The 24217-nt window shown below is 57.5% G+C and overlaps 3 protein-coding genes across 7 annotated transcripts in view; 2 read left to right on the top strand and 1 right to left on the bottom strand.

The window, feature by feature from the left end:
- On the top strand, nucleotides 1-12740 carry ARPC1B (actin related protein 2/3 complex subunit 1B). Its single transcript, XM_040263065.1, has 10 exons — nucleotides 1-97; nucleotides 6397-6473; nucleotides 7191-7295; nucleotides 7727-7949; nucleotides 8918-9025; nucleotides 9847-10053; nucleotides 10139-10214; nucleotides 11108-11313; nucleotides 12029-12119; nucleotides 12421-12740. The coding sequence occupies exons 2-10, from the start codon at nucleotides 6410-6412 to the stop codon at nucleotides 12457-12459; spliced, it is 1119 nt and encodes a 372-aa protein (XP_040118999.1). The 5' UTR covers nucleotides 1-97; nucleotides 6397-6409; the 3' UTR covers nucleotides 12460-12740.
- A 1305-nt stretch (nucleotides 12741-14045) lies between these two features.
- PDAP1 (PDGFA associated protein 1) lies at nucleotides 14046-23939 on the bottom strand. Its single transcript, XM_040263105.1, has 6 exons — nucleotides 23605-23939; nucleotides 20090-20181; nucleotides 18764-18874; nucleotides 16999-17120; nucleotides 15909-16060; nucleotides 14046-14788 (listed from the first exon to the last, which is right to left on the bottom strand). The coding sequence occupies exons 1-6, from the start codon at nucleotides 23615-23617 to the stop codon at nucleotides 14730-14732; spliced, it is 549 nt and encodes a 182-aa protein (XP_040119039.1). The 5' UTR covers nucleotides 23618-23939; the 3' UTR covers nucleotides 14046-14729.
- Nucleotides 23703-24217, top strand: part of BUD31 (BUD31 homolog) — a 7362-nt gene continuing 6847 nt past the window's right edge. Inside the window, exons 1-2 of one of the 5 annotated variants that reach the window (XM_040263152.1) lie at nucleotides 23703-23961; nucleotides 24104-24211. The gene's annotated coding sequence lies outside the window, so the exon portion shown is untranslated. The other 4 variants (XM_040263133.1, XM_040263124.1, XM_040263143.1 and 1 more) reach the window with 4 other exon arrangements.

Raw genomic sequence — 24217 nt, 5'->3', positions numbered from 1 at the left:
CCCGCCCCCCGCCCACGAGGAAGTGGCCGCGCGGCGCGGCGCCCAGAGCCGGTTCGGCGCGTCGACTGCCCAGAGTCCGCGGCCGCGGCGCCCCGAGGTGAGGGGGGCGCGGGGGCGGCCCGGAAGGGCGGGGTCCAGGGGAGCGCAAGGAGGGGGCGCGTGCAGGTGGGGAAGGCGTTGCGGGGGGTCGCCAGGAGATGGGGGGCCGCGGGGAGCTCGGGGACAAGAAGGGGCCACTGAGGGCCCCCCTGGACGTGAACGGGCGCGCGGGGCGCGGGGTGCTGGCGGGCGGGCGGGCGGGCGGGCGACCTCCTCCGGTCGAGGGCGCCGCAGCGCTCCCCGCACTCCGTGCCTTCGGGGCGCGCGAGCCCGCGCGTCCACCTCCGCGCCCGGCCCTCTCGGCCTCCCCTCTCTCCCGTCCCCCCACCCCTGACTCTGCCCGGCCGTCGGTGTCCCCCGTTATTTCGAGCCGGAGGGCCCCCACGCCCAGTCACTTCCCCTCCATCCTTCAGCCTTCCGGGTTCCTCCAGCGGGGAAATGAGCTGGCGCCCCCGCCCGCCTCGCCCCTCCTCCCTCCCTCCTTCTCTCCCGGCCCCCAGCCCGCCGCCGACCCCGGGGCCAGGTCGAAGGGGTCCGATCCAGGGGGGATTGCTCGGGTCCGGGAGGCGGACCTCCTGAGCTCGCGGGCGCTGGACCGGCGCGTTCCCAGCGGCCCCTCTCTCGCCGGCGGCCCAGGGACCGCGGCCAGGACTGGGGCAGGGCCGGGACCTCGGGGCAGCGACGGTGACACAGAGGTTTACTGGCGTGAAGCAGCCTTAGCGGGCCCGGTGTAGACGCGGAGCTGGAGGGCTCTCCGTTTCATCTGGGCTCTCCTGGGAATCACCCGCACTCCCGCAGCCTGGCGGGCACTGCTACCCGGTGGTTAACAGCACCCTGGGCTGGCAAGGTCTTCCAGACCAGAAGCTGCTAAGAGCGCCAGCGTCTTCCTTCACTGGCCACTGACCTTAGCAAGCCGCCTAACCATCCTGGGCCTCAACTTTGCTTACCGTGAAAATGAGGAACTTTCAAGCTGGGAGGCTTACATGTGATCATGTGTGTAAGACACTTGGCAGCGTGCCAGGCACACACGGGGCTAAATGTGCGCTGTTATTGTCCTTGCTTTTATTATAAGGCCTGCCTATACACTTATCACCTCTGAGATTTAGGGTCAGAATCCCACACTGTGCCGTTGTAGGAGCTGGTGATGGCGCACACTTTGGTTTTTGTCTGCATCTGTTTCTTACTCCTTAAAACAAACACTAGAAGAGTTCTTGGGCTTCTCTTAGGGCATAAAAGAGAATGTATGTCAAAGTCCTGGGTAAATTCTGGGCATTTAAAGAAGCCAAGTAAATTAGGTAATTATGTATGTGTATATAAGCCACACGTTTTATCCCAACGTGTTTGCTGTTTCTCTTTCCATGTTTGTAGTCATCTGCATTTTTCTATCCTGTCACCATTATAAAGAGAGTTACTATGAACATGTTTGCTTTAAAAAAAAAAAAAAGGCAGTGGCTGTGTTTTTTAGCATTTAAATGAATTTATGCCACAAAAAAATGTTAACAATTTTTAAGTTCCTGTTAGTGTTATTTTGTTCCGTTTGTTTCCACCTGGTTGGTTGGAATTGCATGTTACCACACTGCCCTTCAGAGAGACTTAACAAATTAGCAACAAATGAGAATTTCTCCACAGTCTTGCCAGCATCGAGTTTCATGTGTTTGGGGGTTTTGTTTGTTCTGTATTATTTTAGCTAATGCTTTATGGTGCCTTAGGATGATTTTCACTTGTCTTGCTTGACTTGACTTTGCCTGGCTTGTAAGACCTCAGCAGTGGAGTTGGGGAGGAGGGATTGGTTGGTCTTTTGGGGTGGCTAGGGTTGTTCCACACACAACAGGAAGTTGAGTAACAGCTCAGCACGAGTGCAAAATGGCTTGCTGGCAGCTCCCTCGAGTGGCTGAGCTGGGTGGGGACTTCCCAGAGTGTCTGCAGAGCAGAGTTCCTTGCTCCAGGCAGCTCCTGCCTAGTTTAGCCTCAAATGCAGCCAAACCTCTGGATGCAGAAAAGGCCGGGCTGGCGAAGCTTCTCTGAAAGCAAGAAGGAACCTACACCCAGTGCCTCATCCAGCCCCAGCCTTTTCTGGATAGAGATGTGGGGGAAACATTGGCAGGAGCACCCAGTCAATGTCGAGAGAGTCAGAATGTGAACCCAGCGTGTAAGGAAAAGACGTGAGGCCTGAGACCCTTGGCTGAGCAGCTGGGAGCTTCACCTGGTTTGCTTTGCTTTGGAAGGGAGCTGTATTCTCCCCAAATCCTCACAGAGGACCTTTTAAATGAAAGATCTCTGAGCTTTTCGGATCATGGACCCGATCAGGAAAAAACCTTGAGTGCATACTTTCCAGTAAATATTTACAAGTTGCATATATGTACCAGTGAAATAATAGGGCTGGTCTGTAAGGAATAAACTAAGATAGATGTGATTCATTCATGCAATCACAGTCAAGCAGTATTTGCTGAGCACCTGCTATGTGCCGGGCACTCTAATTGGTACTGGGGAAGCACTTACGAACAAAACGAACACCCCTGCGCCCATGGAGTGTATGGTCCCACCCCAGTATGTGGTCCTTGGCACCTCCTGCCTGGACACCCAAAGCTCCTCCAGCCATCAGGCTGCTGTCCTTTCCCTGTACCCTCAAAGCCCAGCCCTGGGTGATACCCCCGTCCATTCGTCCTGAGCACCACCGTATGCTGGACATGGGGGAAGGGCTACCTGGAGCACAGAAAGATCCTGGCTCCAGGTTGGTAGCGGGCAGCTTGGAGCCAGTGGGGTAGGTAGGGGTGGAGTAGGGGGAGTCTGTTGGGGTTTGGCCGTGCTCCCCCAGACTCACTGTTTCCAGGGTGATGGGGGCACGGAGCCCTAGTCATTCATGGGCTCCCAGTCACAATGCCATCCCCAGGGCCCCCTCCTGTCTCTTTGTCCTCGACAAGCAAGTGGGTCCCCAGAGCTGGCTCAGAGGCAAGGTCACAGGGATAAGTGGGTAAATGTCCCCGGGCCACGGCCTCATCCTGCCTTAGTCTCCACCAGAAGACAGCACTGCAGCATTGCCTTGTCCACACCCTTGGGCAGAGCAGCCCCCAGGGCACTTTCCTCAGCCGGGGTGACTGGCAGGCAGTGGCACCCACCCCCAGCCCCTTGGCAGGGTGGAGATTTCCCTGGGAATGATGAAGGCACTGTTCCTATGGCTGGGTGGCCTGGTGTGAAGGCTGCTTTCCTGGGTCTGATCACACGGAATGATCCCCTGATCCAGGAGCCAGGAGGCTGAGCCCCAAGGCTACAGTGGCTGGAGAAGCCACACCCCTCCCTGGGCTCCCACTTCCTGAATTGTAGCCTGTGGGGGATGGGAGGCCCTGCTGGCTTCAACTGCTTTGCAGAAGTTATGAAAAAGGGGAAACACGTCTGTCTTCCTCTCTCCCACTCCTTTCAGCTGTACCCCCTCCCTGCTTTAAGGTGTGGGTTAGTAGACTAGGGAGTATTCCTATCTGAATTTATACTAAAGTGTGATTGGCTGATAGGTGTGCTCTGAACCTGCTTGTCCCACTGTGCTACTGTACCTCCCTCTCACATTGAGAAATTTGGGGTCCCAGGAAACAAATGGCCAGGGCTCCCCGAGTCCTCTCAGCTGTGTTATTTGTCCTCTGCAGACCCAACCTCTCCATCTTCATAGCCTGAAACCCTGAAATGTCACTAGACTGTTATGAGTCTGGCCCACAGGTCTGGACACTGTCACCAAGAGCCCACAAGGGCAGAGGTACCCGGCCACACAGCAGGACTGGGACAGAACCAGGAAGTCAGGTTCTGCTCTGGCTGAGTCTAGGGTCCAGGACCCCTGGGGTTGCAGCCATGAGGCTTCTTTCCTTCTGGGCCACCTAGGGTGAAGGGCTGGGGGATGGTCAGCCTCCCCTGGAGTCAGGGGCCAAGAAGAACCCGGCTGCATTTGGAAGTGGGCATCTAACCTTAATATCCCCACCATGACCGGTGACCTAAGGGAAAGGGGGCCAGATAAGCACAGCTTAGTGGACAGGCCTGGTGCACCCACCCTGCATCTTGGCATCTGCGGTGTAGACACGGATGACCCCCTGCCCGCCCAGCCTGGATGCAGCGGAAGCACTAGGGGAACCCCGTCTGGCCCGCTGACCTAGGCCTGTGGCTCCCAGGCGCCACTTCCGGGGCCTTTGCTTTACACAAAAGAGGCCTTATAAGGAGACAGAGGCTGGGGAGGCAGCCGCCCTGGGAGCTGCGTGCTCATGTGTGTGTGTGTGCAAGGCTGAGCATGCATGTGTGGGGGGGGGCAGTCACACGTGTGCAAGGCTGACCACGCACGAATGTGTGTGGCCTCAAGCCTGGCTGAGTGTCCACTTTCTCTCTTAGCAAAGGCTGCCCGAGGACCCACTGGGTCTGGGGCTGAGGGACCAGGCGAGCCCTGCTCAGTCCTGTCTGTACACCTGTGCGTGCCTGGCCGCTGCTGCCCCGGGAAATTTGCAGGACTTCCTGCTATAAATTAAAGTGGGATTTGTGGTCGCTGAGCACCAGAGTCCCCAGCAGCACAGTGGGTGACACCGCAGCTTGATGGGCCCCAGCTTAGCACTGTTCCTCCCTCAGGGGTCTTGGCTGAGACCCCCGCTGGGGGCAGAGAGAGACCCCAGGGTTCCAGCAGCACCCCAGCAGCCAGGGACATCAGGGCTCAGGCCTGGGCTGAGAAGTGGCCTTCCCAGGGCCCAGCCGTGGGCCACAAACCTTCCAGTCAGATGGGGGAGGTGGCTGAAGGCCTGGGGACACCCAGACATGGTGGGGTGGGGGTGCTGCAGGTCTGGGCAGGTGGCTTCCCCCCAAGACTACCGCCTCCACAGCCGTCATCTGGGGCTCAGGTTGAGAATACAGGAGGGCTTAGAGCTGGTGAGTGCAGAGCGCTCAGGAAATGTTGCTTGGCCTTTTCTTTTTAACATTTAAAAAAATAATTTACTCAGGCTGGACGCTAATGGCAGTAAAAAACTGTTCATCAAATATTTATCGAGCACTTACTATGTGCCAAGCATTTAGGCGCCAGGGGTAGCAATGTGAACAAGATGCTCAGAAGTATATGTCTCCATCAAGCGAGTTACATTCCAGCAGGGGGAAAAAGACACAGCAGTATAAAGGAGAACAATGTAACCTGTGCTCAGTAGGGTTATCTGAGGGGAAAACGAGGGACTTGAGAGTCCCTTGGACTGCAAGGAGATCCAACCAGTCCATCCTCAAGGAAATCAGTCCTGAATATTCACTGGAATGGCTGATGCTGAAGCTGAAACTCCAATACTTTGGCCGCCTGCTGTGAAGATATGACTCGTTGGAAAAGACCCTGATGCTGGGAAAGACTGATGGCGGGAGGATAAGGGGACAGCAGAGGATGAGATGGTTGGGTGGCATCTCTGACGCGATGGACATGAGTTTGAGTAGGCTCTGGAAGTTGGTGAAGGACAGGAAGGCCTGGCGTGCTGCAGTCCATGGGGTTGCAAAGAGTCAGACATGATGGAGCGACTGAACTGAACTGAACTGAACTGGGAGAGTCTGGGGCTGGGGTGGGTGGCAGCCTGGATCAGAAAGCAGCCTTGAACGCAGACTTGAATGCCAGTGGGGAGGGCGGGAGCTGTGTAGGCATCTGGGGTGAGAGCTTTGAAGGCTGAGGGAACAGCTGATGCGAAGGCCTGAGGTGGGTGTGCTCAGGATCAGCCCCTGCCGGGAGGCCCACCCTCCACAGGTGAAGCACGCCGAGGGCCAGCACATCCATTCTAGACCAAGAGCTGCCGTTTCATGAACACCTACTATGTGCCAGGCGTGATGTGTTATCTTATTTCACCCTCTTAAATCTCTGGGGAAGCGGGGGAGGGCAGGATTCCTATTTCCATTTTGCAGATGTGGAAACTGAGGTTCAGAGAGGGCGAGTGACGTGCCGGGGTCACACAGCTGGCAAGCAGTGTGGCTGGGCTCCACCCTGGGCTCCCTGTGACTCTGGGAGGCTGAGGCGGGGAGAGAAGGGGTTCAAGAATGTCCACTTTGGGTCTTTCCAGATGAGTAGGAGTTTGCTGGACAGAACAGGAGGGGGGATGTTTGGCGGCATGGAGAGTGTTAGCACGTGGAACCGGCCTCCCAGGACCATCAGGCTTGACCTTACCTGCAGAGGGAAAAGAGCACGTGCAAAAGCCAGCAGGAGGGGGCCTGGAGGGGGACGGTGCTCCACCCACGGGGAAACTGAGGCACAAGTGATGACACCCTCCCCCGAGGCCAGAAAGGGTGCTGACCTGTGTTCCCTCCCTGTCTTGGGCACAGGAGCCAAGCAGCCATGGCCTATCACAGCTTCCTGGTGGAACCCATCAGCTGCCACGCCTGGAACAAGGACCGTACCCGTGAGTCCCCAAGGCTCCTTGTGCCAGCTGCGCCCCTGCTTCACCCCCGACCCCGAGATCCTGAGTGTCAGGAGAGAAGGGACCCCAAGCAGGGTAGCCAGGCGAGCAGGCCTTGAGGGTTGGAGGCCAGAGGGCAGCCCCGCTTGTGGTGGGCACTACTGGGCGCCGGGCAGGTGGCCTGTCCTCTGCTAGTGAGGGCTTGGGGGTGGGAAGTGTAGCCTGCAGTGAAATGAGCTCCGAGGGAACAAGCAAGGTAAGGGGAAAACGATGGAGCCGGGGGCTGGCTTCGAAAGGGTGGCCCGTGAGGCCTCTCGGGGGAGGTGACATTTGCACGGAGACCCGAAGGAAGTGAAAGTCAGCGTGCAAGTGCAAAGGCCAGGGCGGGTGCAGCGACCCCAAGGTCGCAGAGCCTGGGGTCATCAGGAACAGCCCAGAAACCGTGGCTGGAGCCTGGTATCCCCAGGGGGCAGAGCTGGGGGGTGGGGGGAGGCAGGGAGAGCTCACAAGACTGCCTTAGGGATATTGGGGGTGGTGGACACAGGTGAGGAGTGGCCAAGCCCTGAGGAGGTGTCCCAAGGAGGGGGGGTGGGTCCAGTGAGACCCGAGGCAGAGGAGAGGCCAGTAACGAAGGACAAGGTACTTCCCGGGTGGCCCGTGAAGGGGAGGACTCGTGGCGGGGAAGGGGAGCCTGAGCACGTCTGCCCGTCTCTCCTGCAGAGATCGCCATCTGCCCCAACAATCACGAGGTGCACATCTACGAGAAGAGCGGGAACAAGTGGGTCCAGGTGCACGAACTCAAGGAGCACAATGGACAGGTGACAGGTGGGTTGGGCTTCTGGGATCACCCTCCTGAACGAGGGCAGGGCAGAGCCAGGCCGTCCACCTACTCACGGTGTTAGGTAGGAGAGTTTGGGTTGCAAGCATTGATAACAGAATCCTGATTCAGACTGGCTTAAGTTATAAAGCAGTTACATGGATGGGTTCATGTTACTGAAAAACACAGATGTTTGAGGGCTTCAGGAAAGGCTTGATCCAGCACGTCAGCATTACCAGGGACCCATTTCTATTTTTGTCTCTTGGCTTGGCCTTCGGTGTGTTTGCTGATAGCTGAGAGAGCTGTAACACCCCCAGTGAACTCTAGCAGCACCCCCTGATTCAATCCTGATTGTGACCTCGAAGCCCCTCCTCTGTGGACACTGTCGAGCCACCTCTGCTTGGATGGCTTCAGCCTAGTCCTTCCTCCCCCCCCACAGGCATTGACTGGGCCCCGGAGAGTAACCGCATCGTGACCTGCGGCACAGACCGCAACGCCTACGTGTGGACGCTGAAGGGCCGCACGTGGAAGCCCACGCTTGTCATCCTGCGCATCAACCGCGCCGCTCGCTGTGTGCGCTGGGCCCCCAAGGAGAACAAGTTCGCTGTGGGCAGTGGCTCCCGTGTCATCTCCATCTGCTATTTTGAGCAGGAAAATGACTGGTGGGTGCCCGGGTGGGGTCAGCGTGGGTTTGGAGGGACCTGGGGCTGCAGACCAACAGGTGGTGGGACAGGAGGGTCCCAGAAAGCCACTGGACGGGGAGTCAGGACCCCTGTTCACAGGACCCGAGAAGGGTGTCCTTTCTGGCCCTTGGCAGTGAGGCGAGGGGCTCTCTGCACAGCGCCTGGCCTCCCCTGGCCCCCTCTAGTAATAAGGGCACAAGCCACACCAGGGCCGCTTCTGCGGGCATCACACTAAGCCCTGCACACGTATGCAATGACCCCCACAGCCCCCTGGACTGGGCGTCTGCTGCCATCCCTGGTGGCGGTGGTGGTTTAGTCGCTCAGTCGTGTCCAACTCTTGCAACCCCGTGGACTGTAGCCCACCAGGCTCCTCTATCCAGGGGATTCTCCAGGCAAGAATACTGGAGTGGGTTGCCATTTCCTTCTCCAGGGGATCTTCCCAACCCAGGAATTGAAGCCGGGTCTCCTGCACTGTAGGCAGATTCTTTACCGACTGAGCTATGAGGGAAGCCCCGCTGCCATCCCCACTTTACAGCAAAGGCCCCAAGGCAAATCACCTGCCCACGGCACCAGTCATCACGCACCAGGGCCCACTCACAAGCTCCAGCCATGTCACGACCTTCTCTCCGGGGTCGCTGAGGGCAGAGGCCAGTCGGGAGCTTGGACTGGGATCCGAGAGACTTGCGTTCAGGTCCCACCCTGACCAGTGAGCAGCCTCGTGACTTCTCCTTAACCCACGGCCCCAGGGTAGTTGCAAGGTTGAAAGGAGACCAGGGGTGGCGCTCCCATCCAGGGAGGGACCCAGCTGGCCCGGGCCCTTCCCTCCTGGGACCTCTGCGGTCTGCAGGGCCCAGTGGGAGCCTGGAGCCTGAGGTGCTGAGGTCTGAGGGCGCTCACCTGTCTGTCCCTCTCTCCCCCGCCACCTGTGTGACCGCCGCCATGTCCAGGTGGGTGTGCAAGCACATCAAGAAGCCCATCCGCTCCACCGTCCTCAGCCTGGACTGGCACCCCAACAACGTGCTCCTGGCCGCCGGCTCCTGCGACTTCAAATGCCGGTGAGGGCGGGGGCCCTGCCATCAACACAGGATTCATCGGGGGTCGGAGGGTCAGGGGAGACCTGTCCTGAGAGCCCCGCCCTGAGAGCCCCGCCTTCCAGACCAGCTCTGCTGCCAGCGAGGTGACCTGGGGCCTCAGTCCAGCTACTGTGAGGTTTTGCTCTTTGAAGGATTGTTCCTGGGTCCTCTGTCCGGCCTGTGGGGAGTCTTAGAAGGACATACACCTTTGCCACTTAATGTCAGCAGGATCTCTTTTCTAGGCCCTCCTGTCCTCATTAGAACCTCCCACTCCTTCAGCTTCCTGATTTTCATCTGAGGGGAAAAGAGTGGGTGTTTTTATTCACACTGAGATATAAATGACTGAGGCTCGGACAGTCTCTGCCTCGTCATCTTAAGACCTGGAACACAGAGACTCCAACTGCCTCTGGCTGTTTCTCACTTTGGGCCCAGCACCCCTGAGTCTCCCAAGGCCTCTGGCTCCCAGCTCCAGGCAAGATGGCCTGCATTTCTGAATCGCCCCTGGGCAGTGAGGCTACAGCAGGCACTAGAGGCCCCGGGCATGGAGCGGATTCGGTCCTGAGAGCTCCCAGGACTTGTAGCTGGGAGACCTCCTGGCCCCACTCCATTGCACAAGTGTGCACTGAGGCCCAGACTTCTCCAAACATGAAGACTCAGGTCGTGAAAAGCCAACCCTGGTACCCACAAACTCAGCTAGGTGCTCTGGCCTCAGCAGGCCAGTTTGGGAGAGCGGGCGGGGGCGGGAGTCCCTTCTCGGGTCCCTCCCAGATCCCATCCATCCCCTTTTCTGCCTCTCCCGGCAGGATCTTCTCAGCCTACATCAAGGAGGTGGAGGAGCGGCCAGCACCCACCCCATGGGGCTCCAAGATGCCGTTCGGAGAGCTGATGTTCGAGTCCAGCAGTAGCTGCGGCTGGGTGCACGGCGTCTGCTTCTCAGACAGCGGCAGCCGTGTGGCCTGGGTCAGCCACGACAGCACCGTGTGCCTGGCCGATGCTGACAAGAAGATGGCGTGAGTACGGGTCACTCGAGTGGGGTTGTGCCCCAGCACCGAGAACCAGGAGCCGGCGTGGCTGACACTGTGCTCTCTCTCTCAGTGTCGCCACTCTGGCCTCTGAAACGCTGCCGCTACTGGCCGTCACCTTCATCACGGAGAACAGTCTGGTGGCGGCGGTAAGGAGGGGGTCCGGGAGAGGGGCTGGTGACAGCAGGTCTCCCAGTGGCCCCAAGATGCCCAGGCAGCCCTCAATTTGTCCCTGCTCATGCCTCTCCTGCCTCCCTCCCTCCCATCCGTCCGTCTCTACTCGGAATAGGTGGGGTTACACTGGGGTAATGACAACCACAATCCCCAGTGGCACCGACTGCGGTGGCCTAACACGGGAAACGTTTGTTTCTTGCTCACTTTGTTCGGTCTGGGTGCTGGGAGAGGGGCTGTCTCCCATCTGGAGACGGGGGACGTGGGGAGCTATGCCCTGGGCCAGACCTTCCTGCTTTTACATTTTATTGGCCGATGGAAATGACAGGGCCACACCACACTCAAAGAGTGGGTGCTTGTGGTGGGCGGAGGCAGGTGGGGGTCCTACCGTGTGCCCAGAGAGGTGCCACTCTTCCTCCGCCCCTCCCGCCCAGCTCTGTCAAGTCTCTCTTCAGGCCTCAGCAAACTTACTGGGGTCCCAGGGGGATCAGGCCCACTTTGCCTAGGGAACGGTCCAGCCGTGTCTCCCCCAGAGCACATGTGACTGTCTGGATGGGACGGAGCTGCTGGCCTCCCAGGGAAGTCCCAGAGCAGCTTTCTCAACCAGATGCTGGCCTTGTGGGCGGAGGGGGCCGCTCCTAGGTGCTCAGCCCCAACATCTGGCCCGTTACTATACGCGGGGTCCCTGAGCGGGCATCGGCTGCCTGGCACTACACCCATGCCCTGCCTCCGGCACCGCCCGGATTGGTGGCCAGGGGTGCCTTGGCCTTGCACCTCCCCCGGGGCCTGGGGCTCCCCTAGAAGAAAGTGGGGGCGCTGCGCCTCCGCCGGCCAGCGCTCTAGTAGCACCCCGCCCTGCCCCTCGCCGCAGGGCCACGACTGCTTCCCGGTGCTCTTCACCTACGACAGCGCCGCGGGGAAGCTGAGCTTCGGTGGGCGGCTGGACGTGCCCAAGCAGAGCTCGCAGCGCGGCCTCACGGCCCGCGAGCGCTTCCAGAACCTCGACAAGAAGGCGAGCTCAGAAGGCAGCGCGGCGGCGGGCGCCGGCCTGGACTCGCTGCACAAGAACAGCGTCAGGTGCGGGCGGGGCCCGGAGGCGGGTCCACTTAGGAAGGCGGGTCCGTCTCTTCTGGCGGCGGGACTAGTATTAGGCGGTTGGCGAGCGGGCAGCCTCGCTCTGCAGCCCTGGGACGGTGTGGGACCGCCGCAGGGCCGGGTGTGCGGGTCTGGCGGGGGGCTGGCAGCGACCCACGGACTCCTAGCGGGCCGGGGCCTGAGCTGCAGCGGCTCTGGGGCTAGAACCTGGTGGGGAGGCGCGGAATGAAGAGTGTGGCAGCGGTCTCCTCGAGAAGCTAGGGTGGGATCGGAGCGAGAGACCCTGAATCCTGCCAGCTGTGGGTGTCCGCCCCGTAGCAGATGAGCACGGCCAGGCCTTGACCCTTGTCTGTTAAGCCCTCCTGTGGCCGCCGGTCCCATGTCTTCAGACCAGACCGCTTTGCTGACTTTCCAAGGCTCTCTGGAACTAGCCGTGCCTCCTCCCAGCCCCACCTTTGGCTGTTTCTCCCCATCACACCGTGTTGTCACTGACTCCCTGGGCGCACGTCCCCTGCCCACGCCGCCCTGTGTCCCTTGCATACAGACTGCTGCTTGCCTCTAGAGTAGACTCGGGAGCCCTGTCCTCTGTGATCCTTCCCAGCTGGGCGCACACACCTCACTGGAGCGGGCTCCCCCAGCAGTCAGGGGGCTCCTGGAGGGGAGGGTGGGATCTGTAAAGCCCTGCTCCTCTTTGCAGCCAGATCTCGGTGCTCAGTGGGGGAAAGGCCAAGTGCTCGCAGTTTTGCACCACCGGCATGGACGGCGGCATGAGCATCTGGGATGTGAAGGTGAGGCCTGACCTCCACCCCTGCCTCCCCCAGGTCCCCAGGGCGGGCCCCCTACCCCCCACCTTCTCCCTGGCAGCCACCTGGACACTCTAGCCCTTTGTCCCTGCAGAAGGGCCCCTCAGTGGAGTGAGGACCCCTTGGCACCCTCTGCAGTACGTTCCTTCAGGGCCAGGATTCAAACCCAGGTCACCTGACCCCAAAGGGCGGGTTCTGTGTCCGGCGCCAGGTCCCTGCGGGTGGTGGTGGGGTGTCTGCAGGACAGCTGAGAACCAGCCTGTCCTTCCTGCTTGTCTCCTCCCAGAGCCTGGAGTCTGCCCTGAAGGACCTCAAGATCATGTGACCTGCGAGGAGTGTGCTGCCCTCGGCCCAGCTGCTGAAGCGGGTCGGGGAGGCTGAGGGCCGCTTTGCTGAGTTTCTAGGGTACCGGGTGGGGTCCCCACCAGGGCTGCTCCCACAGGAGGGGAGGGACGGGGAGGGATGGGAGGCTGCTGCTTGGCTCTGGAAGGAACGATTGTTTTTTTTCTTGAAGAAATGCTTTAATTGTAAAAGCTGTTCTCAAAGCACTCTGGTGCTCATGAACTGCTTCAGAACGTGGAGGTAATAAAAACGCAACTGTAGACACGCCGGCCTTTGTGTCTGGAGGAGGGGTCAGTCTGGGCAGGGCACTGGTAGCTTCCTGTCGTTTGCCAGCACAGCTGATCCTCACACAGAGGTGGCTCCCCTGTGGTTGCTTCCCGCCGTCCAGCCTGGGAGCTGCCAGGACCCGCCGTCTGTCACTGAGCAGTCAGATGCCAAGACTGGGGACTGTACACTCTGGGCTGGTTCTGGGCTTTGAAGGAAATTACTGTTTCTCTATTTGATGTTTGCGGTTGGTTTCTCTAATAACTGCTCATTTTTTAAGGATAATCCCCCCCCTTCCTATTTTACTGGGTTTTTTAAATCACATGGTTTTTAGTCTAACTAGGTAATGCGTTACATCAGTAGATCTTCTAACAGTGAGCTAGGCTCACATTTACAGGAAAAATGGTACCTAAAGGTGGCTCCTCTCCTGCTGTTCTGGGGCCTCTCTGTTCTCAGGATAACCTCCGGAGTTGGAGACCCACTGATTCTTTTTTAAATCAGGAAATAAAAACTCTAAGTCCCCAGGAGACAGTTCAGGCTATATGGATCCCTATGTGCCTGTGCGATCAGCTGCATCTGACTCTTTGTGACCCCATGGATGGTAACCCTGTCCATGGATGGCTCCTCTGTCCATGGGATATTTCAGGCAAGAGGACTGGAGGGGGCTGCTATTTCCTTCTCCAGAGGCCCTTCCCCACCCAGCGATCAGACCTGCATCTTTGGCATCTCCCACCTTGGCAACCAGGTTCTTTACCACTGCACCACCTGGGAAGCCCTCCAGCTCCCCATTATTCTTGAGCAAACCTGTGCCTGGCACCTGTTCACCTCTCAGGAGGCTGCTGTTTGGGAAGTGGCATCCCTTCCAGAGGGCTGGCTGCATATGTGGCGGAGTCTTCAGGAGCCCACGTGACTGAGCCAAGCCTGGGTTTCCCGACCGCCACCCACCGCGAACGAGGTAATAACAGGTAAGGGCCAAGCAGCAGTGCTGGGTGTTGGGTTGCTTCCTCCCAGAACTGAAATCCTGGGGCTGGCACCACCAGGGGGCACCAGGAGGACAGGACTCAACGCCGCACGCAAGCCCCTGGCCCCTCTGGCTTAAGGTCCCTGCGTGGTTAAAGGAGAAGAGACGGGTGGCTCCTGTATGCTGCGGTCCTGGATCCTGGCTCGGATGCCCGGGGTCCAGTCCCTGTGCCCAGGATTGGTGGCACCGGAACCCTGTGAGGTGGGTCTGAGAGGGACACAGGGTCCTGCTGGGTGCAAACAGCTCAGGCATGGGGGCCCCCAAGGGCGACCACAGAACCAGGATTACGATAATGTCAAGTTTAATTTGCCAAATATACAAGTTGGATTTGTGGAGCGTGTTGTGCCTGGGTGCTGCACAGTAAACAGGTTTCTCAAAGTGATCCGTGGGCAAGGTTACGAACCGGCCGGGGCCTGGCCAGGGTAGGGGACAGGGAGTGGGGTGGGAAGGGCAGGGAAGCGTCCGTCAGAGGGGACTGGCCAGGATAAGCCGTGACCCTCAGGGACCCATGGGCACAGGCTGCCAGCTGCCAGCTCCTCTGAGCACCCAGGGAACACAGACCGGGGGGTAGGCAGACAGGCCATTGCAAACTCGTCAGCAGCTACGGTGGCCCCATCCACCCCCCGCCTCTCAATCTACCAGACGAACGGAAGCTCCTCCTAACCTACCTCCCAGGTGCCCCCCAACAAGGGTTCTGAATTCTAAAAACAGCCAAAACATTTGAATGGTTACATGTGAAATGCTGTCCTGCATCTTTCTGTCTCAAAGATAGCAGCTGCCCCCCCCCCCCCCCCCCCCCCCCAATCCCCCCAAACGATTTCCGTGCCAAGATGAAAAGGAGGTCCCAGGCCGTGGGGGGCTCCTTGCCACGAGGGGCTGCTGCAGCGGCGCCGGAGCACAGGGCGGGTGAGACGCAGCAGAGGTCCTGGCAGCACGGCCCAGTTCCCTGGTCTCTCCTCACACAGGTTCTACTTGTTCAGGGAGAGAGACTGCATTCGTTTTCCTGACAAGGTCGCATCATCTTTTGCTGAGAAGCAGGAAGAGAGAGAGTCACACAAAACCACCCCTCCATACACATAGCCCTGCACACCCCAGAATCAGCGAAATGTAGGTCCAGGAGGCCTCAGACAACAGTCTGTGCAACTGGCTCAGCTGGCAGATGTGGAAGAGACCCAAGAAGGGCCCTGTCTGACGCCCTCCCATGGAAGCCACCGGACCCATGTGTCCAGACATTCTTGCTGAGTTTGGGTGGCTACCCGCCTCCACAAAGGCCCACCAACACGCAATCTACTGGGCAAACAGAACTCCTCCTAGCCCGCTCCCAGGAGAACTCTTAATTCTAACCTCTCCCTGTGACTTCTGAAGTCTGAAATCAGCAACATTCAAGCAGTCACACACGAAGCCCTTTCCTGCTTGGGGTTTGTGAAACAAGCTCCTGGTGGTCAGCTGAGATCACCTGGTATCTCCAAAGTGGTGATAATGCCCTGGGGCGTCTCCAGGCCTCTAGAATGCAGGACAGCAAGATGCCCAACACTCATGGCTCCCCCACAGATGGAGAAAGGAATGCACAAGGCCAGAAGGTCCTGAGACAAACGCTCCTTTAAACCAGACCAATTCCTCACAGCCAACCTGGCCTGGGAGAACCCTACCACCTTCGACCCCACTGGAAGGCAGGCATGGGGAAGAGGGACACCTGGGCCAGATTTCATCCGGGAAGCCCAGCCCACCACACCCTCCCAAGCCCTCAGACATACAGTGGTGATGCCAAGCAGGTCTCCTGGCTATACAAGGCACCAGAGACTTAGTGGAACCTTCTAGCCTCGAAAGCAGGTGCATTCTGAGGCCTCCCTCAAATGCTGCGGACATTGCTCTGCTGAGATCCAATTCTCCTGCTGCTGGACCCTTCCAGAATCCTGGGAGGTGGTAGGCAGGAACGCCCACCTCCATCTGACAGTGAGAAAAATACATACACACACACAAACACACACACAGCCTCCCGAGCAACACATGCACACAGCCTCCTGAGCAATCTGGCCCAAACCCACCTCACAGCAAGACATCGAAGTACAGGGCTTCACTCCATCCAGAGCCAGGGTCAGGCAGCCACACCAGTGGCTCAGACGGCCACACCAGTGGCTCAGACTTACCTTTCCTCTCTTCTTCTTTCTTCCTGGCAGCCTCTTCCCGCTGTTTTCGGATGATCGCCAGCCGGGCAAGGTCGGCCTTGGCTTGCTCTGTCTTTCCCGCTAAATGCATCTTCATGTAACGCTCTTTTGCTTTCTGCTTCTCAATTTCCTCTCTGTTTAGATAAAGAGGTGTCACAGGGGACATCTTCCCCACCAGTCAGCTGAGCTGGAGGCGGGAGCCAGAATCAAGGCCAAGCACTGGGGCTGGGGCCAAGTGCCCCCTCCCTGACGGACACTCACAAGCAAGTTAGTAAAGGCCGTCTGTCACTCTGCTACCTTGGGGGGTGGGTGGTCCTCAGTGGTGAGAAGGCAGTTGGAGGGGGAGGGTCTTGGGCAGCCTTCAGTCACACCCCAAGCTGATGGGCCTTCCCCGTGGGGTTTACAGAGACCCTATTCAGCTCTCATGGGGTCAGCACAGCAAGGTGGATTTAAATCAAAGAGCACAACCAGGAGAAATCAGGGTGGCTTTTCCTAGCAGCCCACAACCTCCTGTGAGACCCTAGACATCACCAGGTAGGCATGAAAACAGAGATGAGCCGTGTGCGGAGCACTTTAGTCCTCAGGTGCGAGCCTCACACCGCCCACAGGGAGCTCTCTGAAGCCTCATTTTCACCTGAGATGAGAGAGGACTGGGCAACTGGTGGGTCTCCCCACACTGCCCATCAGCACAGGCCCCCAACCCCACAGCCATGACGTCAGGGACGGACGCAGGTTCAGGAGGATCCGATCAGGCTGGATAAGGGAGGTGACCTGGAGCAGAGCTTCCTGAGGGAGGGGCTGTAGCATGACTGTCCACATCCCCAGGGATTACCTCAAGTGTAACGCTCAGGTCTGAACCTGCTGTTGCATTTTCCCTATGTTTCCACTAGTGAAAAACTTTTTTTTTTTCCTCCCTTTTTCGAGAAACTTCTAAAGGGCCTTTAGGGAATGAGATCACATAGAAATAAACACTGTAACTGGAGCCCCCACCCGACCACTGGAGACCTCAGGGCCCAGAAGTGAGGGCAGAGGAGCTGGGGCCTCAGCCACGAGGCTCAGAAACAGCAGTTACCTTTCTCTCCGTGACAGTTCCTTGGGCCCATCCAGGTCCAGCTGTGTGACCTTTTTGGTTGTCTGTGCCACCCGGTTGGGGTTCTCAATGTCAATGAGCCCTTCCACGCCTTTGCGCTTTTGCTAAGATAGGACAAGAAGCCGGACATTGGAGAAGCTTGGTCCTGTAGTGCCCGAGGGTCACCCCCATCTCCACAGCCTGCCTGGACTAGAACAAACTGCTCCTCCCCAGGCTGTGTGACGCTGGGCCCAGCCTCACGGTGGGAACAGCACTCAGGTGTGTCTGCACCAGCCCAGGAGATGCGCGGGAGTGTGTGTGACCAAGTCCAGCCTGTATCGTGTCCGGGCCACCAGGGACCATCACCCTAGTTTCACAAATAGCAGAGCAGAGACACAATAAAATGCCTGACATCAACCAAGAAGTACATGGGAGACGTGAACCCGAGCCCAATTCACAAGCTCTCAGCACAGAGGTACTCCCTCACTTTGAGCTCAGCCTCCGAAAGCCGTTTCCATGGAACCTCACACCTGGCTGCTAGCCATGCTGGGTCCCCAGAGTAGTTGCTTGTGGGGAAGTGGGACCTGGGAACGAGCTCAACATCTGCAGACTGGGGAGGCGGACCTGCACCCTGCACCTCCCAGCGGCCCAGGGAAAGTGTAGAAAGTACTGAGAGCACAGGTGTTTGATGCAACAGGTTTGATCAAAGTTTCAGGCCCTGTCAACCCAGCTGTTCTCTTTAAGAGACCAGAGAGAGAGCTTCCAAACACCTGTTCATCAGAGCACTGTACAGAGCTCTAGGCACCTCTACCCAGCCGGTACGTGTATATACCTCACCTAGATACCTGACATCCCAAGTTTAACTCATCTAAAACAGAACTGCATACTCAGTGCGTTCCTCTCCACGAGCCCAGGCAAGGCCTTCTCTCTTTCCCCTTAGCCCCACCACCCCAACCCCGGACAAATTCCAAAGAGTTCATCTCTAAAACACAGCTTGAATCTGCCCACTTTTCTCCACTGCTATTGCCACCCCCTTAAGGCAAGTTACAATTTCTTGTCTGGATACCTGCTACCAGCTCTTGGCTTCTGCACTCAACATTGTACAACTCACTCTGCAGATAAAAGCAAATCTAGCCCATATTCCTGCCTGGAGAATCCCATGGACTGAGGGGCCTGGCAGGCTGCAGTCCACAGGGTCACAAAAGAGGCAAACATGACTGAAGTGACTAAGCACGCACGCATTGGTCCTCTCTCTCGCCCACACCCCACTTTACCAGCTGCCCACTACCTACTACGATTAAACCAAACCCCTTCACAACCGCACAGGTGCTGCCTTGCCAACCGCTCCTCCTTCATTCCTAACTCCACTTCTTACCCACCAAGTCACAGCCCCACTAGCCTGTTCCCTGGACCTGCCTAGGTTGTTCTGACCCCTGGACTGCACTTGCTAACCTGGCTGCCTCAACGACTCAGCAAAACAATTTTCACATGACTGGCTCCACCTTGTTTTTCAGACCTCAGTTTAAAAGTCACCTTCTCGCCATGTACCACTCCTCAATCCTGTATCCTCAATCGTGGGTCATCTTATTCCTGATACTTCTGGCTACCTGAAATTACACTGTTCGTGGACTTCCTTATTGTCTGTATCTTATTACAGTGCAAACTCTGAAGTGTAAGGACTCTGCACGTACCACGGGGACTGGGAAACAACTGACGAACGTTTGCTGAATAATGAGTCCAGGACCCAGGTCCCCATCAGACTCAGTACCTGGTAATCGTCTTCTTCATCCTCGCTCTCATCAGAATCTAGGGATTTCTTCTCTTTTTTCGGGTCACCTGCAGCCCCATCTCCACCTTCTTCTCCTTGTTCCTCTTCTTCCTGTTTCAGAAATGGGCAATCTGAGGAATCAAAAGATGCAAACCAAACTCCCAAGACCATGATCCTCCCATCCCTCCTGCCCCAGATTGTGAACCTTGAGAAATTAAGCCCCCAGAAGGCTAGGACCAAGCATGATAAGAGTCCTACTCTGCTACGCTGGCCCCCATGGGGGACCTGGGTCTCAGGCAGCCTACTCACTTGGCTCCACAGCCTAGAAGCCTTTCCCAGTCCAACCAACCCCTCACACAGCCATGCGAGGCCCTGCTCCTCTTCCCAGCCCAGGTGCCTGGGGCCGCCTCGGTGCGCTCGTCTCCCGGAGTCCACAGGACTTGGCTGTGGGGCTGGAAACCACAGTCCTGCTCGGCTTCCCTCCCACTGCCCCTGCTTCCACATGCAGCTGCCAATTTGTACTCATTTTCCCAGGCAAGCCTCCTCCTGCCCCTACTTCCCACTCCCAGTCAGGGGCGGGTCAGTCACTCCAAACTGCCCACAAAGATGCCCTGCTGTGCCGCCTCCCTCTACCTTTCTTGCCTCCCTCCTAGAAACATCCTTTACAAAAACCGTAAGCATTTTCACCCCCTTAGCTCTTGCCCACACATTCTCCAAGGTCCTGCTCAGCCGCAGGCTGCTCCAGCAGACCCTCCCCGACCGCGGCTTCTCCCTCACACGTCACACTTCGGTCATCTGCACTGACAGCTCCCTGTGGCCCTCATCCACGTGAGGATCTAATGGTGTGGGAGGGTCACGGACACCAACAACGGAAACATGCTCTGTTTCCTGAGAGTGGGCTGGAAAAAGCACCGAGGGACAGAGGGACCTCCTAAGCTTAGACTGGAGGGGAAGGGCGGGAGTACCAGTGAGGGGGGCAGGCAGGAGGGGGTGCTAAGCGCGAATGGCACTCTTGTCAGTGGCGGGAGGGGGAAGGCAGGGTGTCAAGTCCCAGTGGGGCTGGCGGAGGCCGGATCACACAAGGGGGGTGCGGAGCGCCTGCGCTGCAGACATGCAGGGCCGTGGCGAGGGAGAGCCCCCACAACACAGAAGCAGGGACCCACTGCTGAGGAAACAAAGCTCCAAGAGGTCAACCAAAGGCCCACCGCCCACCCCCTCCAACCACACCCCAGGTGTTGACTTCCTCCAGAGGACGGGTGGTCCTTGCCCGGCCTCTCTGAGTGCCACCCTGGGCCACTGGAGTGGCCCGAAGAGTCGCGTACTCACCCTGGCCTTCTGCTTTTCAGCCTGGAGCTGCGCATCGATCTCCTCAGGGCTCGTGTACTGCCGGGCCCGGCCTTTGTGGCCTCCCTTTCTCCCTGCACAAGGACCGGAAGTTTACGAAGGCAACAGGAAGGCAGCTCCCTTGATTGCCCTGAACTGCAGACTGTGTCCTGCTTGAGGTGCTCTCAGCAGAGGCTGCCGACCTCCCTTGCCCTCACCAAGACCACCCACCCCTGTACCTCCCCCTCACCTGTTCAAAGGGACAAAAGAGGCGACACGTGATCACCTGATGCAGCCCCAAACCACATGCCGGATGCGGCTCCCACCCCTGAGGCCTGTGAGGGGATCCTGGTGGGGGGCACCACAGAGAGGGATCAGCTAAGTCCCCTGGTCCCTTCATCCACACACAGTGGACTCAGATGCAATCACGAGAAGGGGTAACCCTCACCCCTGCTGTCGCTACAGTGCTCTTTACTTGCAATGCTCTGTCACAGCCAGGGGCTCATTTGATCCCCAGATTAAACCTAAGGTGTACATCATGTCTGGTCACATTTTATAGACAAGGAGACTTAAGGCTAAAGCAGAGTGGCCAAGAGCACAATGTTGGGGTCCAATCCCCGGGTTCAAATCTCAGCTCTACCACTTAATAGTTTTGTGACTCTGGGCAGGTACTTAATCTTTGAGTCTCAGTTTCCCTACCACATAGGATTGTTGTGAAGATGGATTTGTTAACTTATGTGAAGATGTTGGAGCAGTGTTCGGCACTAGATGAGCACTACAAAATAAGTTTGCTATAATTGTTACTCTTCTACTCTGTATATATATTGGGTTGACCAAAAAGTTCAATCAGGTTTTTTGGTAAGATGTTACACACCCACCCACCTCCCAATAATACCTGGTGTTGGGGGGAAAGAAAAAACAAAGCTACTGGTCACAATGACAATTTACTACAGATGCAGGGAATATAAGCTACTTCGTGATTATTTAAGTGGTATTTATGGTAGAAAGGGAAAACTTAAAACCTATACGGGAAAACTTAAAACCTATACGAGAAAACTTTCTGTGCTTAGAGTAGAAACACAATTGCCAAACAAAGGTAAAGTTGAAAATAAAACTGATTACCTTCTAAGAGTTAAAAATGTGACTAGCAATTTAAGTTCATCACAGAGAATCAATTTTATAGCCTGACTCTCTCGACACTAGACTGACCCCTGCGCCACAGGCTTCCCAGGTGGCTCAGTGGTAAAGAATCCACCTGCTAATGCAGGAGACACAGGTTCGATTCCTGGATTATGAAAATCCCCTGGAGGAGAAAATGACAACCGGCTCCAGTATTCTTGCCTGGAAAATTCCATGCAGAGGAGCCTGGCAGGCTGCAGTCCATGGGGTCGCAGAGTTGGACTTGACTGAGCACACACACACACAAAGCCAACAGCCAGCTTCATAGCAGGGCGGCACCTCCTCAGCTGGTTCTGGAGGATGCTGGGGGCTGTGGCCTGGATCCATTTCACCTCTTCTGGAAGCTGCAGCCCACCTGGTTTCTCATGACTCTCTCTGAGAGCAGAGAATCTATAATGAGGCAGCCAGAGCTGCTCTGAACTCCAGAGACAGTAGCAGAGATACTAGCCTCCTCTAATTTCCGAGACAGCAGCTGCAGAGCCATAATTGGGCTGCTACAGACCACACCACCCATTTTTAATGACTACCTGGGATTCCCAGGGGTGTCTCAGTCAAGGATCATCAAAGTCCTATTGTGAGAGATCGTTTGCCATCCAAAACCCCAACATCTTTTCTTGCCCTCTTAATGTTCTAAGGAATAGAAACAGCTCAAAATTGACTACTACAGGCTCTGACCCTGCACGTCTGGCTGTGGGACACTGATCTTAACTTGGTCTACAGTAACTTTTATCAGAAGCTCTCCACACCTTTGAAAATGTTTCACAGGTTTCATGACAAAGACAAAAGTTGGTCCTTGGCTCTTAGAGAATTTTACACTTTTACATCTTTATGTTCTCTCTTACTTTTCAAGCAAATTAACACCAGCAAGAAATGTAAATGTCATCTGCCCATGAAGCTTTCAGAAGCCAAAAGGCCAAGTCATTTAAACAAGTATTCCTATTTAGGATTTTCTAATTGTAACCGCCAACCTTGGCTCAAAGCACCTATTAAGTAGGACTCTTAGAATTCTGGCACCAGAAGTGAAAGTTGCTGTCGTGTCTCTTTGCGACCCCATGTACTACACAGTCCATGGAATTCTCCAGGCCAGAACACTGGAGTGGGTAGCTTTTCCCTTCTCCAGGGACTCTTCTCAACCCAGGGATCGAACCCAGGCTGGTACCCCTAATACCCCTCCTTTTGCAGAACATAAGACTGAGTGACACAGAGGAGACAAAGCTCTTCCTACCACGGAATAAACCACTAGAAAACTATGCTTAAAGAGATTCAGCTCTGAAAACCCCAGCATCTCTGGGAGCAGAGTCAGGAAGTCATTTAGGTTTGAAAAAGCTCCAAGCAGATCTTCCTGTGGGCTGAGACACTTAACCAACATGTCACAGAAGAGACCAATATTAACTTAACACCTCTTCTGCGCCAGGAGTAGCCAGGCACGGCGAGGGCTCTATGTATTTACGACCCGGATCCCAACTCTCCAGGCTAAGGGTTATTAGCTAGGTGTTCCAGATGGGGAAAACAGGCTGGGAGAACTTGTTCAAGGCCATAAGGCTAGACAGTGACACAGCTGGGCTTCAAGTCAGGCACTCTTGACTCAGGGGTAAGAGGGTGGAGGACGGTGTACAAACGTACCGGGGAAGCCATGGATTCTTTACTTTCTTGACCAAGGAACTGGCAAAGTCTTAGGAGCAACAATAGAAAACGCTTACTGGACACTTAGCCACTATCAGCACCATACAGCGCCCTCCACGTGGATCACCTACTTCGAGACTCGCCATCAGTATTATGAGGTAGATACAATCATACCCCTATACTTGCAAAAACACAGGGAGGTTATGCGGCCGGCTCAAAGGCCCACGTCTAGCCGCTCGAAAAGGGCAGTCAAAGCTAGGTCGGCCAGGCTCAAGAGCATCCAGCTAGGTCGCAACAGGCAAGCCTAGCTCGCCCAGCGCCCGAGAAGGCCCACGTATTACGCGCGAGGCAGGCGGGCCCGGCTCTGGCGCGGGACGCGGTGACTCAGTGCCCGGCGTGCCCGAAAGGGCTAGGAAACTCCAGACCCCACCCCCCCAGGCCCGGAGGAGCGCGCCCTAGATAGGCCATCCGGGTGGGCGAGGACCCAGAGCCTCCAAATCTCCTCAGACCCCCGAGGGAGCGGCTCGAGGCCACCACTACGATCCTCGGTTTCTCCAGCGGGACAATTGGGCGTCGAGGCCCAGGCCGGGCCCTCAGCCGGAGCGGACGTTCTCCCTCCGAGTCGCTCTCCGAGGCGCCCGCGGGCTGACTGGACGGCGGAAGCCGGACTCGGGCCGCTCCTCGAGGCCCGCGGGCGACACGCGCCCGCCCCTCACCTCCTTTAGGCATCGCGGCTCCGGCGGCTGCGGCGGCGGGCGCCTCGAGCTGACACCGGAACCGGAAATTTCTCGGGCTCGACTTCTTCCGCCCGGCCAGTTTCCCGCCCCCGGCCCCGCCCCCCGGCCCCCTCTCAGCGGGCCGCCGCCGCCGCGAGAACCGCGGCCCTCAGGGAGGCCGGGCGGCCCCACGCACCGCCTGAGCCCAGGCTCGCCCGCGCGCTGCTGGGCAACAGAGCCCCTACCAACCCCGCCGTGCGAGGCGCGTGAGCCTGCTAGCCCACCCCGCCGGGCAGTGCGGACGAGAGGAGACCGCGGCGCCGGAATTGTGCGCAGGCAGGGCTGCGGACACCTAAGGTGACGCAATCGCCGCGCTCCGTGGGGCGGGGCTCCGCGAGGACCTCCTCGTGAGGAGAGACTTGGGGAAGCTGAGGCGGTGGATACGGAAGGGGTTTGTTGCCTCGCGACGGAGGGCCTAGTGAGTGTTTCCCTTCTCTAGGACCTTGGTAACGGCTGGGGGCCAGGGGTCGGACGTCTGCGTTGGCCCAGAAGGCGATCTGAACACCCGAACTGGGACAGGTTCGGGCCCCTGGACCCGAAGGTCGAAGTGAGT

This window comes from Oryx dammah, unplaced genomic scaffold (assembly GCF_014754425.2).
Source record: "Oryx dammah isolate SB20612 unplaced genomic scaffold, SCBI_Odam_1.1 HiC_scaffold_2, whole genome shotgun sequence".
Lineage (NCBI taxonomy): Eukaryota > Metazoa > Chordata > Mammalia > Artiodactyla > Bovidae > Oryx > Oryx dammah.
This window is presented reverse-complemented; position numbering and strand designations above follow the sequence as displayed.

Coding starts and splice junctions, on each gene's coding strand:
- ARPC1B (XM_040263065.1), top strand. CDS start 6,410: ATGGCCTATCACAGCTTCCTGGTGGAACCCATCAGCTGCCACGCCTGG. Junction 10,054..10,138: donor GATGCTGACAAGAAGATGGC/GTGAGTACGGGT, acceptor TCTCTCTCTCAG/TGTCGCCACTCTGGCCTCTG. Junction 11,314..12,028: donor CTGCACAAGAACAGCGTCAG/GTGCGGGCGGGG, acceptor TCCTCTTTGCAG/CCAGATCTCGGTGCTCAGTG.
- PDAP1 (XM_040263105.1), bottom strand. Junction 17,121..18,763: donor ATGAAGAAGACGATTACCAG/GTACTGAGTCTG, acceptor GTCCTATCTTAG/CAAAAGCGCAAAGGCGTGGA. Junction 14,789..15,908: donor GAAAGAAGAAGAGAGGAAAG/GTAAGTCTGAGC, acceptor CCTGCTTCTCAG/CAAAAGATGATGCGACCTTG.